The sequence below is a fragment of the Durio zibethinus genome, chromosome 2, assembly GCF_047325235.1.
Source record: "Durio zibethinus cultivar Kanyao isolate XHJ-2024 chromosome 2, ASM4732523v1, whole genome shotgun sequence".
NCBI lineage: Eukaryota > Viridiplantae > Streptophyta > Magnoliopsida > Malvales > Malvaceae > Durio > Durio zibethinus.
Window position 1 is genome coordinate 29526967 of NC_143163.1, and position 16310 is coordinate 29543276.

The window sequence follows — 16310 nt, forward strand, 5'->3', positions numbered from 1 at the left end:
TTAATGAAATGACTATATATATTATTCCAGCTCAAGGCCCTTTACCACCTAACTGAAGTTAACAAGTGATGTTCAGTCCAAACCAACTGAAGTCAAGCCAAGGTTTAAGGGAAGTCAATAAGTGATTTTTTAAAAAAGTTTTTTTACCTGTTCTTATTTCTTCAATTTGCACCCAAAAGTAATGGTTTCATGAATTAGAATAATCAATTATACTTTGGCCTTCATAAAACTAAAATAACGGAGTTGGCCAAAAGTAAACTAACGAGGAAAATAGGCAAAGGGGAGAAATTTTGCACTGATAAATTATTGATAAAACTTATTGTTCTATATCAGATTTTGGTTTCCATTTGTGATTTCATTTCCTGGCAGTTTAACCTCTAATAATTTGGAGATCATGTCCTTCCTCAATTAGCCAAATTATAGCTCTGAATGAAATATTATTATAAGCTTCGTGAACAAAATAAATGTAAAGTAAAAGATGAGATGTGCTCTAATGGAGAGGAGTTAGGGCTACAGCTGAGGAGATTAGTAAAAGTAGAAAAGGAGGACCAGAAAGAGAAGTATTCATGACTCTATAGTGTATACCACTCATTTAATTAGCTAATATCGCAAGGTAAGAAGAAAAACAAATTCATTGCTCATATCAGACTTTTCTTGACAGAGCTGATTGTTTCTCGTCAGGAAACTCTCAGCAAAAAAGTGTTCAATAGAGTTTCAGCCACTTCTCTCTAGGTCATTGCCCATATTGTGCAAGCATGGTGTAAACATAAATGTCCCCAAAATCAAGAATATCCCAATTATGGTTCTGGAGAGAGAGAGAGAGAAAGAGGACCACCTTCCCTACACCAGCTCCAGTCAAAATTGGATGAGGGCTGCAAGAAAAGCACACTAAAGTCTAAAACATAACAGAGCAAAAAAAAAAAAAAAAAAACATTTCATTGCCATGCAAAAAAAATCCAAATACAAAAAGGGGGTTAGAAACTTTCAGTTCATATCTAACTTCTTGTCTCACCTCCCAGCTGTAGTCCCCATTTCTCACAGTTGCTTTGGTACACAACAACTCAAACCCCTCCAATCCCCGCAGCTCCAAGCCAAACTAGCTGAGAGTGTCCATGAGCTCAAAAAGCTGCCCAATCCCTGTACATAAACCAAAAACTTCTCTTTCTCTCCTTCCTTGCATGACCCCATTTGTCAGTTTGTTAAGTCTCTCTCTCTCTCTCTCTCTCTCTCTCTCTCTGGGTGGCGTGTCAAACCAGATTAATACTTCATTAACATAATAACAAGAATTTTTAAAGGAGAAGAAAAAAATAAAACTATTTTTAGAACCCGTCCTGAAATCGATTGATCGTTGAAGGATGATCCAAACGCTGCTGTGTCACTCCTGCATAGCTCCTACCCCAATTCAATCTCTGTTCCTGATTGCTTAGTGACACGTCTCTACCACCAGCAACGCCTTCTCCTGATCCACCCAAGTCCGCTCCCCTACCCGAACCAGGCCCGAAACCTTGTCCGACTGGTGCCCCAATGCAAGTGTAGTTAGAGTCTGGTGCACCAAGGTAGTTTAGGTTTTGGTGAGGGTATTGTGATGAACTGCTGTTTCCGAGGACATGTCCTACATAGTAGTCGTTGATAGAGTGAGTTGGGTATTGAGAAGTGTAGGAGCTGAGGCGTGACGGTGATGGGTGTAAATATGATTGCGGTGGCTGTAATGGTGGTGGCATTAGCGTTGATGAAGAACCAGAGAACAATATTTGTGGGTAAACTGATCTGAATGGTAGTATTGGATCACCAACGTTACCTCCTGGATGGTAGCTTGGATGACAGCTGCAATGATTGGAATATTTCATGTTTTTCCTAATTAGCTCAATATAATAAGTAGAAAGTTTAGAAATAATATGATCATGATGAGGCGGCATCAGTGTTAACTTATAAGTAGCTTAAATTAACTCCATCAAATGGCTCTCTTCTTACAAGATCTTGAAATCAAGTGTACGTGGGTGGGTACTAATATTTCTACTCCGTCCTTTGATTTCTCAATGAGTTCAGTTAAAGCAACCCCAAAATGAAGAAGATGGAAAGGATGAGAAGAAAATATCGATGTCAATCTTGAAGAAACATACCCTAGATGCCCTTGGGTGGCCAAGTTATCGCTATTGAAGACCAGCTGGCGAGCCCGGTTCAGTGTCTCTGTCTCCCTTTCTGACCACCCAACAACAACGCAAATCAAATCAAAAGTACTCATCAACATGAAAAACCAGACCAAGAAATTCAGCAACAAAACCAACTTAGTTTTCATCAAGATTGACATGACTACGCTTCAAGGGCAAAGCCATTATAGTTATAATTATAACAACCTCTGACGATTCCCTAAGTGTGTGTGTGTGTAGTAAAATAAAGATAGTGACTTGGCTAATCCACTTCAAAACATATGTGGTATAAAGAACTGAATGACTTGCCTTGTCGGTGGCGGTTCATGTGTCCCCCAAGAGCTTGTGATTTGCAAAACTTGAGGGAACAAAACCTACATTCATAGACCTTCCCGCACTCATCTTTCCCATCCTTAGCGCCGCTTTTCTTTTTCCTATAGCCTGCTTCAGAGAACACCAATTAAAGCAACTTCGAAGAGACCATTCTTGACCCAAAACCCGAACCCTAATTTACCCAAATCGTGTATAAATACTTTTAAAAAAAATGATTAAAACCCTCAATCTCTTGCTCGCCTTTCCACTGCTTTCTTTTTTATATGGTATGTTGATCATTTTAAAAGCTTCAAAAGAGCCTTGTGCTCTTTTTAAGCTTATAAACACAACTAGTCTATTCTATAGAGAGCGTTGAAGAGCGTGAAGAAAAGGAATAAACATTTTTTTTCTGTTCAAAACTTGGAGAACCATGGGAGTGTTTAATTTTCTTTTCTTTTTTTTTCTCTTTGTTGTGTTTATTTCAAGGTTTTTCATGTTTATTACTATCGTTGTGGTAGTTGTATTAAGTTTTGTAAAAAAGGAAAAAAAAAGCTTAGATTATCTTGTGAAAGTTGATTATAGGAGCAGAATTAGGAGAATATTATACCGGAGTAGGAGCCTTCTTCAAAGGCCTGTTTACCATCCCTAGTGTAGTCGTCGGGCAAGTTATTGAGGTCTAAGGGGTTCTTCTCAGGTCTCCTGCAAAAATAAAAAAAGATGAACAGAGTCACACGAAAATTAATTAGGAGAAGAGGGAGAGGCAAAAAGGGGAGGTTAAAGAGAAAGAAAATGAGATAGAGCAGAAGAAAAGGAGCAGCTGTGTGGAAGGAGGGGTTGAAAGTGTTGATGTAGGGAAACCTACATGGTACCGCCAGAGAAGACAGAAAAATATGAGGTAAACAATCTTTCATATGGGAAGATAACTAAAGCTTTAGAAAATTATAAGACTTCAGTTTGAGACTGCAATATAGAGGCTAGTTGAGTGAAGGTGGAGAAAAGGAGCTTTGAAAGTTCTCTATCAGTTTCTCTGCCACCCTCTCTGGACTCTTCTCTCTCTCTCTCAAATTGAAAGAACAATAAGGGACAGTGGGTCTCGTGACTTTAAAAAGGGAAAGGTGAGTGTTCGTGTTTATGGAGAGTGTTTAGGCAGGTGTTGGTAGTGATTTGGTTGGTTTGACAGAAGGACGTTTGCTTTAGTGATAGAGGGCATATAGAGGTCTATTGCCCTACAAACTAGTTCCATGAAATAATGTAAATAGTTACAGAGATTGCTAACATGATTTACCATTAAAAGATTGCAGTCAAACACCCCATGTCCTTAAGTCCTTTGCACGATATGTAAGGCGTTTAATCAAGAGTTTCAGCAATCCAAGATGACGGAAATTTTCAGGACATGGTTACAAGCCTACCTAGCCCTAAAGTTAAGCTGCATCTACTCATTATTTGAGGTGGGCATTGCTGAAAGTTTAATGGTTGGTCCCCGTGTAGCTTTATGGCTTCCTGGGCATCATTGTACCCTGAGCTTAGCCATGGAACATGGAACTGTTACTATCAAGATCTCATTATCAGGTTTTTGTGATCTAAGTTGGGATATAGACTGAACCCCACAAAAGTGTTGTTTTATTCTTTGGAACTTCCTTGGCTGCTTGATCAAGGTCCTTTTCATCAGTCAATATAAAAACAAAAAGTTTTTGTGCTTTGTTTTCTTTTATCTTTATTTATTTTTATTTTCATTTTTATTGATCGTAAAAATTAATGGATATCTTATTTTAGATTGCAACTAGTAAGATATTCATTTAGTCAATTCGATTAATTTTAAATCTAATTAACTTAATTATTTTATTTTATTTTCGGTAATCAAAATGAATTTATGAATTTAAAAAATTAACCGATCGAATTTAATTTCATCTGTTCAATTAATATTTTCAGTTAACTGAATAATAAATACATTTAAGTTAAATTTTATTTTAAACTCTTAATTTCTCATATTTTAAGTAAATTAAATAAAATTATCCAATAAAAATATTTAAATACCAAAGTATTATATTAAAAACTCTAACAACTTATGAAATTAAATGATTCTTTTCATATATTTTTTATTTTATATTTGGATTATATTATACTTCAATTAAAATTTTGATTAATTTGATTAATTCAACTTTCGACTTGAATTAAACGAAAACCAAAATTCTTCTAAAATTAATTTCATTAACTAATCAAAATTAATTTAATGACGACTGATTAATCGAATTAAATCAATTCAATCGATTAATTCAATTAAAATCGAATTATGAACACCCCAAATAACTAGTCTCTTTATGCCCCTATCTCAATATATATTAATTTTTCTATCTTTTCCCATTACAATGATCAACTCCTCCAAGACCTCGAATATAAGCTATTGAAATTAAGATCACCAAATGAAAAGAGTGAAAAAAAACCATAGGTCTACTTCAAAATTTGATGATTTTTAACCTTTTCATGTTGGAATTAAAACCAAGTTTTGTTAGTTTGCTTATGTGTCTTATTTTTATTGGGTCTTAAACTTGCTTGTTGTGTGAGTGGCTATAAGTGATAATAGCCTTTATGTTACCTATGTATAAAAGGTTAGCTTGTGCTGCCAATTGTAAAGACAAGGGTTTTGTTATTGCAACTTGGTGAGCCGAAAGCTGCAACTATGTTTTGTCTATGAAGTAAAATTTAAGTTGCTTGGTTAATTGAGTTTGTTTGTTGCCCACAAGTGATATCAAAGCCACAATGTCTTGATACTTTTTGGAATATACAATGTAGTGCCTAGTAAGAAATAAAAAAGACAAGAAGTTATTATTGAAAAGCTCTTGAATTTTCATTGACTTTTGTGATCTATTTATATACAAGTGGTTAAAAGATAAATGATTGAATTTAAATTTTGAAAACGAAACAAGAACATTTGACTCTTTTTTCATAGGATGTAACCAGATATATCTAGTGTAATGATCTACAAATACAACATATTATTTAAAACCATAAAAAAAGAATTAATAGATGAAATGTTGGTAGGACCTAAAACATCTATATAAATACGATTTGATGGAGCTCTACTAACTAAATTAGAAATGTAAACACTATAAGAAAACACACTTTTATCGATGGAAAATTTTTAAATGAATTTTTCATCACTAATTGTGATTTTTAGTGATGGCATTTTTGTACAATAGCAACAGAATTAGGCCTAAATCAAAACAACTTTTAGTAATAGATTTTCATCGCTAGTGTCATATTATTACCTACAGATGAATTTTTCATCACTAATTTCTTCGCTAATTTTTAACTGGTAACTGTTAACTATTCGCACCAAAATTAGCGACAAAAAATTCATTAATAATTGTCTTTCAATAAATATAATTCACATATTGATAAACAAGACTTTTAGAGATGAATTAAGGGTTTTAGTGATGAAATTTTTGTCGTTAAAAGACCAATGTACACAAAAATTTTAAAACGAATATGGAAAATTAGTAAAAAAAAAAAAAACTGACGGAATTAATGGTTTTAGTGATAGAAATTTTGTCTCTAAAAGTCCATAAATAAAAGTTTTAAGGGTTTAAATGTTTTTTCCTTTTTTCTTTTTTTCGTTCCCTTTTTTCTTCTCTCTTATCCATTCTTTTTTTCTCCTCTCCCCTGACCCCCTTTGCACCCCCATTAAGCCATCTGCCGTTCCTGTTTCTCATTGGCCATTAGAGTCTTCTCACAATCGGTTTAATCCAAATTTGGCCCAAATTACCCCCTTCACCCTTCTCTATTCTCGTTCTCCTCCTCCTATTTTTCCTCTTCTATCACCTTATTTCTCTATTCCTATTCTCCTCACTTTCTCATTCCTTTTCCTTCACTACTCCACCCTAAACAAACCCATTAATCATATATTGATTAGTATTTTTTTTTGTTATTTTGGTATAAAGTTTTTTGTATTAATATTTATATTATTATTTTTATTAATTTTGTCAATTAATTTGTTTTATTATAATTTTGTAGGTTTTATCAATATACAATATCTTTGATACAAGCCAATAACAATTTGGTAAATTTGTGTACAACTTAATTTTAATTTTTCATAATTAGATCACAATTAGGGTTGCTTTTACCAATTGTGAATGTGTAATTGTTGTTGAGTTTATGGAATTGACATGTTATTATTGCAGAAAATATGCAATTTGCATGGATTTTGTGGATTTTAAGTTGTGAAATTGTTGAAATTTATGGATTTGAAGTTATGAATTTGGTGGAAGTTATTAATTTGAAAGTTGTGAATTTGTAATTGTTGTTGAATTTATAAAATTGGTATTGAATTATTGTGGGAATTTGTGAAATTTACATGAAATTTGTGGATTATAAGTTGTGAAACTGTGGCTTTACCTCTTTTTTTTTCGTTTTTAATGTTTACTTTTTCTCTTAATCTTTGCAAGTTGGTGATGATTAACTAGTTCACTAGACATGTTTATTTTGTAAGTTAGCTAGCTAGTGAAATTAGTTTGTAAAGTTTTCTTAAGGTATAGAAAGGTTAGAATTAGTTTATTGGAACATTTTATTCTTACATTTTAGGATCTCTTTTCATTAAATTGCCTTATAAGTAATCTTACCCTTACATTAGATATATGTGGTTTTGCCTTTAAACTCTTTTGTATAAGTAGCTCGAATTACTAACCTCTAAGTTATATATTTTATTTTATTTTATTTATTATATTTAGTATTTGCTATATTTTTATCCGTGATTGAATATTGAATTATAATATTATATATTTGTATAATTTTATATGAATGATTTTATTGAGTTTGTGATTGAAAATTTGACTAAATAGTTAAAAAAAAAAGGACCAATCCTTTTGAGGGAAGGATTGATCCTCTAAGAATAAGGATCAGTCTTCAAATTATGGCAAAATTACTAAGCATTAGCGATAAAAAAATATATTTTAATGATGGAAATTCCGTTGCTAATATGTGTTAGTAATGGATTTGTGAATTTTAATTTTGTAAAATATTTCAAAAATATAACATTTAGTGACAGATTTTTCATTTCTAAAAGTATTAATGATGAAATATTATTTTGAATTTCTTCGATTAAGTTAAAATGGAAAATTTTTTAATGACAAAATTATAGTATTAGTAACAAAATTTTCCATCGTTAATGTTTTAATGATTACCAGTAAAAATTTTTTAGCGATAGAATACTTTTATTGACTTGTCATTTTCTGGCAGAGTTTTAGCAAACGAAATTTTCGTCGCTAAATTCCCATCACTAAAACTCATTTTCATCAATAAAAAGACTTTTAGCAATGGAAAGTTCCATTGCTATTTTTTTTTTCTTGCAGTGAAATAGGAGTCTATGACTCTTATTGCAGCAACATGAATCACATAATTAAGAGAATATGAAAGTGAAGCAAGGCAAATGATAAGTACTTGATAAAGAACATAAGAAGATGGATTACTAATTCCATGAATTGATGCCAAACATATGAAGTAGTTTTGACTCCAATTGATGCTAATGTTAGTGTTGTAAAATAGGTTATGACGTTGGAAACTCATACACATTATCATTATTCAGGCCTTGAACAAGTGCTTTCCCTATGTACAGGTCTTTTACCAAGAAACATGTAGGAAAAATTCAACAAAACTTTATTAAAAGTACAAAATTGTGAAATTGAAATGAGATTTTTATTTGCTTTAGGAACACACAAGATATTATCTAATTTAAAAGAATGAGATAAAGAGTTTAAGATAGCAGAACTAGTATGAGTGATTGGAAGACCATAACCATCACCAATATAAAGAGCTTCATGACCTTTATATTTTAAAGAAAGGTTTAGATTTCGTAGATTGAAAGTAACATGATAAGAGGCACCAGAATCCACTAGCCAATTTGCTTGAGCAGTAGACCTTGCACCACGATAATCACTAGTACTAATGACTTAGGCTTGATTTTATCATAGTATTAAAAAATCACTTTGGTAGAAGGCTAAGTTTTAGGATATTTTCTTATTTGATTTTAAGTTGCAAAAATGAACTTATATATAGTTCCATAACATAAGGTCTTTTATTTAAACTTGTCAGCATTAAAGTAAATAAGTTTTGTAGCAAAATGAGTAGTAGGGACAACAATTTCAGACTTAGAGTCTTGTTGTTTTAGTGCTTTTCCATAGTTTGTTAATCATCATCATTAATAGGAGAGTTAATAAGTGTTAATTCATCAAAAATGCTTTTTAGCAATTGAATATAAATTGAAAATAACTTCATACCTCTAGGCTTGGTAAGATTTTCTTTCAAATTCATCATTATGGATATGGATTTGTTAGCATACATACTATTGATTTTGTCCCATGCTTGTTTAGAAAATTGAGATGAGGAAACGAAAGATGCTACTATTTTTGAGATAGAATGTATAATGCCATTAAGCAACAACTAATCCTATTTAAGCTAGTGCTCTTATGCTGGATTACAAATCATTTATAAAGGATCAAAATCCCTTTTTAGAATAGTCTCAGGTGGATAAAAAAATGAACCATTTACATGATGAGATAGCTTGTAGCTAATAAAAAGAGAGTTAAATTATCAACACTATGATGGAAAACTTAGAAAAGTGAGTTTAATAGGAGTTGTGCTGGTGCATTAATAGTGATAAGCTTATAGGATTAACTTGTTAGGAATAGTGACTCAAATCTCATAAGAGATTTATTTGAGATTTGTTAAATATTACTTGATAAATAAGAAGACTTGTAGAAGAAGAATTCTAAAAAGAAAAAGATTCTTAATAGGCAAGTTTATATGGTTATAAATAGGTAAAGTCTTTATAAAGTTAGGTATGAGAAAAATATGTAAGAGAGTTCTAGAGTTTTGTGGGATAGACACCTCATAGGAGTATTGGAGATTTATATATTATGGGTGTATATATTTGAATGTTTAGAAGTGAACAAGTGGAGATTGAGAGGGTCCACATAGGTATGATAAATGGGTACATATAGGTATGTGTTTGGATGTGTTGAAAGGATGCACATGGGGATGTGTTGAAATGATGCACATAAGTATGTGTTTGTTTAAATTGAGAATACTCTATAGGACTAAAAGAGATTAAGAAGGTCTATGGGTATTGATTATTGAGTGGTTGATATGTTTTGATGTATATTTATAATTCTCTACAACTAATAGATTTTGTTTCTCATCCGTGAACATAGGTCAATTGGATCGAACCACATTAAATTGTTGTCTTTTGTGTGATTATTTAGTTGTTTGATTGATTGTTTGATTTCCTTTCCATTGATATGATTGGATTAAGGCTTTTTGGCCTAACAAGTGGTATGAAAGCATGGTTTGAGATATGGGAAGAGATAAGCTTAGAAGAGCTCGATGAAAGGAAGAAGTTCAAGTTCATATTTTAAAGATCAGTTTGCGAAAAGCATGAAGACACACAAGAGAAGATGATTATGAGACTTTCATTACAGGTGGAGCCAAGTATGTCTAGCATGAAGACAGGTGATTTGATAAAATTTAAGTCAAGGTGGAGATTGCTAGGAATAATGACTCAAATCCCATAAGAGATTTGTTTGGGATTTGTTAGTTATTATTTGATAGATAAAAAGACATGTAGACGAAGAATTCTAAAAGGAAAGAGATTCTTAATAGGCAAGTTCATATGGTTATAAATAAGTGAAGTCTCTACAGGGTTAGATATGAGAAAAAGATGTAGGAGAATTGTAGGGTGTTAGCTTTATTGGTTAGATGGTGATCCAAGAAAGGGGTGAATTGGATCTCTTTAAATTTTTCCCAAATAATGATTTCAATATAGTTGAATGGAAATTAAGACAATAAGCCTTTTTGATGAAAATATAATGAAAACAACAATAATTATTGAACTTAAAATCAAATATGAACAATAATAAATTATAAGGAGATAGAGATAAAGAAATCAAACATAATGATTTATAGAGGTTCCATCCTTCTCCACAAGGCACCTATGTCCTCTCTCTTGGTTGTCCACACCAAAGCTCCAATCCATTATGTGTTGAAGATTACAAACCAGCTTCTTAAAGCTTTATAAACTCAACACTACACACTTTTAAGGGTTATCCTCCCCCTTAAGCTTACATGCACACAATATAAATTTTTTGAAGTGTTTTGCAAACTCTAAGAACCTCTCAAGGGTTGGGTGTTTGCTAATTTAAAGTATACAATGGTATAGACAAGAAAATGATGAATGAACAATAAAAATAATTTGGATATAATAAATGTAAAGATATAGACTTTAAAGCTCTAAAAACTCTTGATTATTTAAGAGAATGAAAATATTGTTTGTTGGCTCTTTCTTTCTTGATTCATCAATCTTCTTGGTGTGTTGGAGTGCCCAATTTATAGAAAAATTAAAGAGGTAGCCGTTGAAAATGTTTGGGAGAAGAAAATAGCCATTGGAAGCACTAAAAAGTAACTGTTATAGTGTTTTTGCCCAGAATCGATCGATCCCTTGCTTGAGGGAATTGATTGGTTCATGTTTTGAACCATTTTTCACTTGAAAATCACCATCTGATAGATCCCTTCCATGAGGGGATCGATCCTATCAGTGGCTGGGTGATTATCTCCTGTTTTACACTCTACTCACTAATTTGATCATATATTGAGTTATATAAATCCAAATCATAAACCGTTTGAAGATTTAGAAACTAGACTTAAATGGATTTCTATCCATATAAAATTTATCATCTAATTCACTGTGTACAAATTATAGTGAATTTTTAAAATTATGCCTTGTGCAGTTTTTTTGACAACTACAGAGTGTAGTAAAAATTCAAAATTTTTTCTTAGAAAATTTGAATTTGAATTTTGTTTAATCCATTAGAAAGTATACTCAAAGAGCTTTCCAACCATATAAAATTCAAATTTTAAGACTTTGTGAATTAATACAGAAAAATAAAATAAGTTCAGTGTTAGAAAATTTTATTCTTGTAAAACAGCTTTCTTAAGTTAATCTATTTCTCAAAACCAATATTATCAAAATTGTATTAAGTCTAAAATGAATAAGTTCACTTTGAAAACAACAATTGAACTTTCATTTAAGCTCAAATAAATCATCTTTAAAGATAGATTTGGTTTGAGAAATATGAAACCAAGAAAGGTTTGTTTAAACTTTGAAAATTATATTATTTATTTAGTACTAAAATATAAAACTTAAGAACATGTACTAAATAAATCTTTTTCAAAATCTTGATGAAGTTTATTTATCTTTAATGTTTTGTCATTTCAAAATAAGGATCAATTTAAGGCTAACATAGGGTTTTATGGGATAAACACCCCATAGGAGTATTAGGGATTTATGTCTTATAGGTATGTATATTTGAATATTTGAGAGTAGACTAGAGGAGATTGAGAGGATCTACATAAGTATGATGCATGGCTACATATGGGTATGTTGGTTGTGTTAAAAGGGTGCATATGGGTATGTGTTTGTTTGGGTTGAGAATACTCCATAAGACTAGAGGAGATTGAGAGGGTCTATAAGTATTAGTTGTTGAGTGGTTGATATGTTTTTATGTATGTTTGTAATTCTCTACAACTAATGGATCTTGTTTCTCATCCGTGGATGTAAATCAATTAGATCGAATCACATTAAATTATTGTCTCTTGTGTGATTGATTAATTATTTGATTTTGCTTCCACTGACTTGATTAGATTGGGGCTTTTTGGTCGAACATGACTAATGATGATAATGCTAGAGGATAGAAAAGTAAAGGGTTTATTAATAAGGCTACAAGTATTAACAGTGGAAAAGATTTTAGAGGTAGCCATAAAAAAATGAAGATAAAGGGAAATGAAATTTGTTGGATCGAATTGTTAACTAGTTAGAGTAACAGAATCTCTGATACCATAAGAAATAATGAAAAACAAAGGAAAAACAAAAGAAGTTATTGCTAAAAAGCTATTAAATTTTCATTGTGTGACCTATTTATACACAAATGGTCAAAGGATAAATAATGAATGTAAGTGATAATATAAATAATGAGTGTAATCTAATCAAACTAAGGTGTCATAACGTGTAAGTCTTAGAACAATCCCATTAGACATAACACATAGAGTCACTACCAATCTTTTTTATATAAATGTGATTGGTAACTTAAGTAAGCCTATTCCTTCTAAAGTTATTTTAAGCTTGACTAAAGATCCTTAAAAATAATAAGTTCAGGTCTTTTAAATAGAATTGGGTTTTAGAGTTCGATTACATATAGTATGGTTAAAACAACCTTACAATGCCCATAAATTGGTACCAATTAATATTAGATTATCCTTTCGGCCTTAATTAACAAGGTTTTAACTAATTCTTATTGTTTATTATTTTTTGTTAATTTTAATATTTTGATATTGGAAATATGTTTAGGTTTTTTTCTAACAACTTGGTCAACTCTTTAAAAATATTTCTCACCTTAAGAGTATTCAAGTAATACGCCCATTTCAAATTTATTAAATATTTTATGAAACAAGATTAATTATTGATCCATAATAATAAAAATAAAATACCTAATCAAATATAAGGTTAAATACAAAACTTAATACATATAATCACACTTTATAAGGAAATTAAATCACCACAATTTATTCCTAATTTTAATTTTTTTAAAATTAGAAATAAATAAAAATAATTAAATTAAGATCAATTTTTAAATTCTCCAATGCCTTGAGATTGAATTTAGAAAAAAATTCTTTCATCTAAAAATTTTTAAGAAAATTATATTCTTGTAACTTCCTTAGAATTTATCATTGGATGATTTTTTATTTATTTCTAAATTATTATTATTACAAAAAAATCAACCAATTTTTATCTTATTAATATAGATAAATAAAATAATTAAATTGAACCCTAAAAAAATAAAAAGGTTAGTAAATCGAAAGAAACAAAAAAAAAGTTTAAAAAAAATTAGAAACATACGGGTCAGGTCATAAAACGGGTAAAAGCACGGGTTACAATGGATCAGGAGCAGGTCTTAATAAAAATTTCCTCTCTCCCAAAATGACACCGTATTTTAACTATTTAAATTATTAAAATCAGGTTTAGTTCCTCACTTATCCCTTTTTTTCTCTCTCTAACCTTAGATGTTATGCTCTCTTTAGAACATGATAAAGACTAAGAACATCAACCAAGGTTTCTAGATTTCAATTAAATCCCATGGTGCCCTAAATCCTTGAAACCTCTTCCCTCTTGATGTCGGCTTGGATTTTACTAAGGTTGAAACTTTTTTATCTTCTAGTTTTTCACAAAACTAAGCAAACTTATCATTTACTCATCTGTAAAAAAAAAAGTAAAAGGGGAATGAGCAAACCATAGCTCAGTAAGTATAGGCACACACACCTTACCAGATCAAGCATTGTTTTCATACATATCATATAAATCATTCAAAACATTTGTCAAATCATAATGTCAAAACATTTCAAAGATCATCTTTCTATCAAACATTTCGTAAATTCATAAATCAATATAAAAACATGTCAATTCATAAAATCATTGCAAAATATACTACCATTCAAATATTATAATCAAACTAAATCATGGATCAATCATTAAAAATCATTGTAAATCATCTTTATATGCAAATCATGGATCAATCTTTAAAATCATCATAAATCATCATCATCATAAATCATCGTTATCATTTGTTTATCTTTAGCTACGGTCACTGCTATAACCCGTGACATTAGCCATATCGACAATTTCATCCTCATGATCATTGCTAACTATTATAACCTGCTAGCCAGGGCCTTACGCTAACTTATAACCCATTAGCAGGGCCATATGATCATGTCTTAGCTAACTACTATAACCTGTTAACCAAGGCCGTAGAACTAGTTCTGGTGTCAATGATCCCACTTCTCAATGATGTAAAAACGTAGTTATCATAAAATCATTCTTTAAACATAAATCATCTTCTCATTTCATTTATAAGCATGATCCATCATTTACATAGAAAAAACACAAAATAATCATATGTTTGATCCTATTTTCATATATTGAAAATAAAGAAATAAAATATTTGTTCATTTAGAAACATACATATATACATGGATTCAAAAACAAGCAAAGTGTGTGAGATTCTATTTATCTCCTTTCGATTCTACTTATCTCCTTTCGATTCCATCATTTAGTTTTTCCTCCAAAATAATTAATGGCCTATTCAAGATAATTTCAACATAATATAAATTAATCAACCCATTTGAGACCACCTATACCAAAACAACTAAGTTACACAAAGGTTAACTCAACTAATTAATACTAGCAACCTGATCTCTTTTCATTAAAACAATCATATGTCAATATATGCAAATCAAAATTAAGATCTCTTTAATCTTTAGAAACTAGACTTGATAAGCTTTCTAACCATATATGGCCCACCTCATAATTCCTTGTAGATTAATTATAACAATTTTTGCAATCCACATCAGATGCTGCTGCCAAACAGCCTATATACCTTCTAATAAAAATTATGTATTTATTCATAAGAAACTCCAAATTCAATTCCTCTTATTTCGTTGAAAAGTAAACTCAATGACCTTTCCAAACATGTATAGCTCAATACATAATTCCTTGTATAAAAATTAAGAAGAATTTCGAAATTCCTCATTGCTACTGTTACTAGGCAGCCTGCACATCTTTAAGTAAATATTAAACTACTCTTCATAGAAAACTCAAAATAGACACCCATTTATTTCTTTGGAATGTAAATTCAGCAAGCTTTCCAATGATATATAATAATCACAGCAATAATCTATCCATTAATACAAAATTTTATTTTAATTTATTATTACAAATCACAACATCTCATCCAAAAATAGAATTTTCCTTCAATCTTTAAAAAAACTCAAATCCCTACTTTCAGCCTTTAAATTCCATTCATTAATCATCAATAAATCTTAAAGGCATGAAATAAACAAAGCTTAGTAATTTACCCAAATAGATCATGAAGATTAATGAAAGATTTCATAATTTTTCTTGGTTTTGCTCTCAAAACTTCAACTCCAAATAATAGCAATTAACTTGATATTTCTTCTTAAATAAAAAGAGGGTATATACTCACCTTTAAGGGATTAACTTGATTATAGCCTCTGATTTTGAATATCCAACTTGATTTTTCATATTCTCTAACCCTAAGGAAGATGAGAAAGAAGAACTCTCATTTCCTTTCTGGTTCTCGATAGCCAAGTTTTCTTTCATTTAATAACTCTACCCTTTTTCTTTTACTAATTAGTCTCTTAATAAATTGTTGGGCTTTGGTATTAGTCTAGCCCAATTATCATTTGGGCTGGGGTATTACATTCTCCCCTCCTTATAAGAATTTTTATCCTCAAAACTTGATTTACATCAATAACCTATTCCTCCATTTCTGTAATCACATCTCTTGCTATATGATTGTTTCATTAAACTTTGACAAAATAATCATTTTGCCTCAAAACTTGTTCTTTCCAATCACCATTAGAAAAAATATTTTGCATCTACCTTTCGACCTTGTATGATGTTCTAGAAATTGCTTCTCTTGGGGTTCCTCAACTCCGAATTGCTTCCCTGATTTTTCTTGTCTTTCGATTCCTCTGGGTATTGCTTGGCTTGTTGTGTCTTGGTTTTGATTGGTGAATGTATGTGTTGTTGTGTATATTGGCTACTGGACTTGGCTAAGCTAATAAGATATTGAGGATGGATGATTTCTTCAGTTTCTTGCTCTAAAATTTCTGTTTGATTCTTTCCCCCCTTGTTTCTTGGTTTGTAATGTTTTTATAGGGACATAAACCCAGTTCCAATCAAAGTCCAAAAATCTAAAAGAATTTTAGTTCTTTCCAAAATTGGTTTCTCCT

General features: G+C 30.8%; 1 protein-coding gene and 1 pseudogene across 2 annotated transcripts in view; one reads left to right on the forward strand and one right to left on the reverse strand.

Annotated features, from left to right (window-relative positions):
- Nucleotides 1-613: 613 nt before the first annotated feature.
- LOC111317386 (zinc finger protein JAGGED-like) lies at nt 614-3879 on the reverse strand. The gene is made up of 4 exons (XM_022919815.2): nt 3067-3879; nt 2457-2588; nt 2121-2199; nt 614-1824 (listed from the first exon to the last, which is right to left on the reverse strand). The coding sequence occupies exons 1-4, from the start codon at nt 3368-3370 to the stop codon at nt 1320-1322; spliced, it is 1020 nt and encodes a 339-aa protein (XP_022775550.1). The 5' UTR covers nt 3371-3879; the 3' UTR covers nt 614-1319.
- Nucleotides 3833-16310, forward strand: part of LOC111318461 (uncharacterized) — a 79549-nt pseudogene continuing 67071 nt past the window's right edge. Inside the window, exon 1 of the transcript XR_016332762.1 lies at nt 3833-4028. The product of XR_016332762.1 is annotated as an uncharacterized LOC111318461 (transcript). The remainder of the gene's footprint in view (nt 4029-16310) is intronic.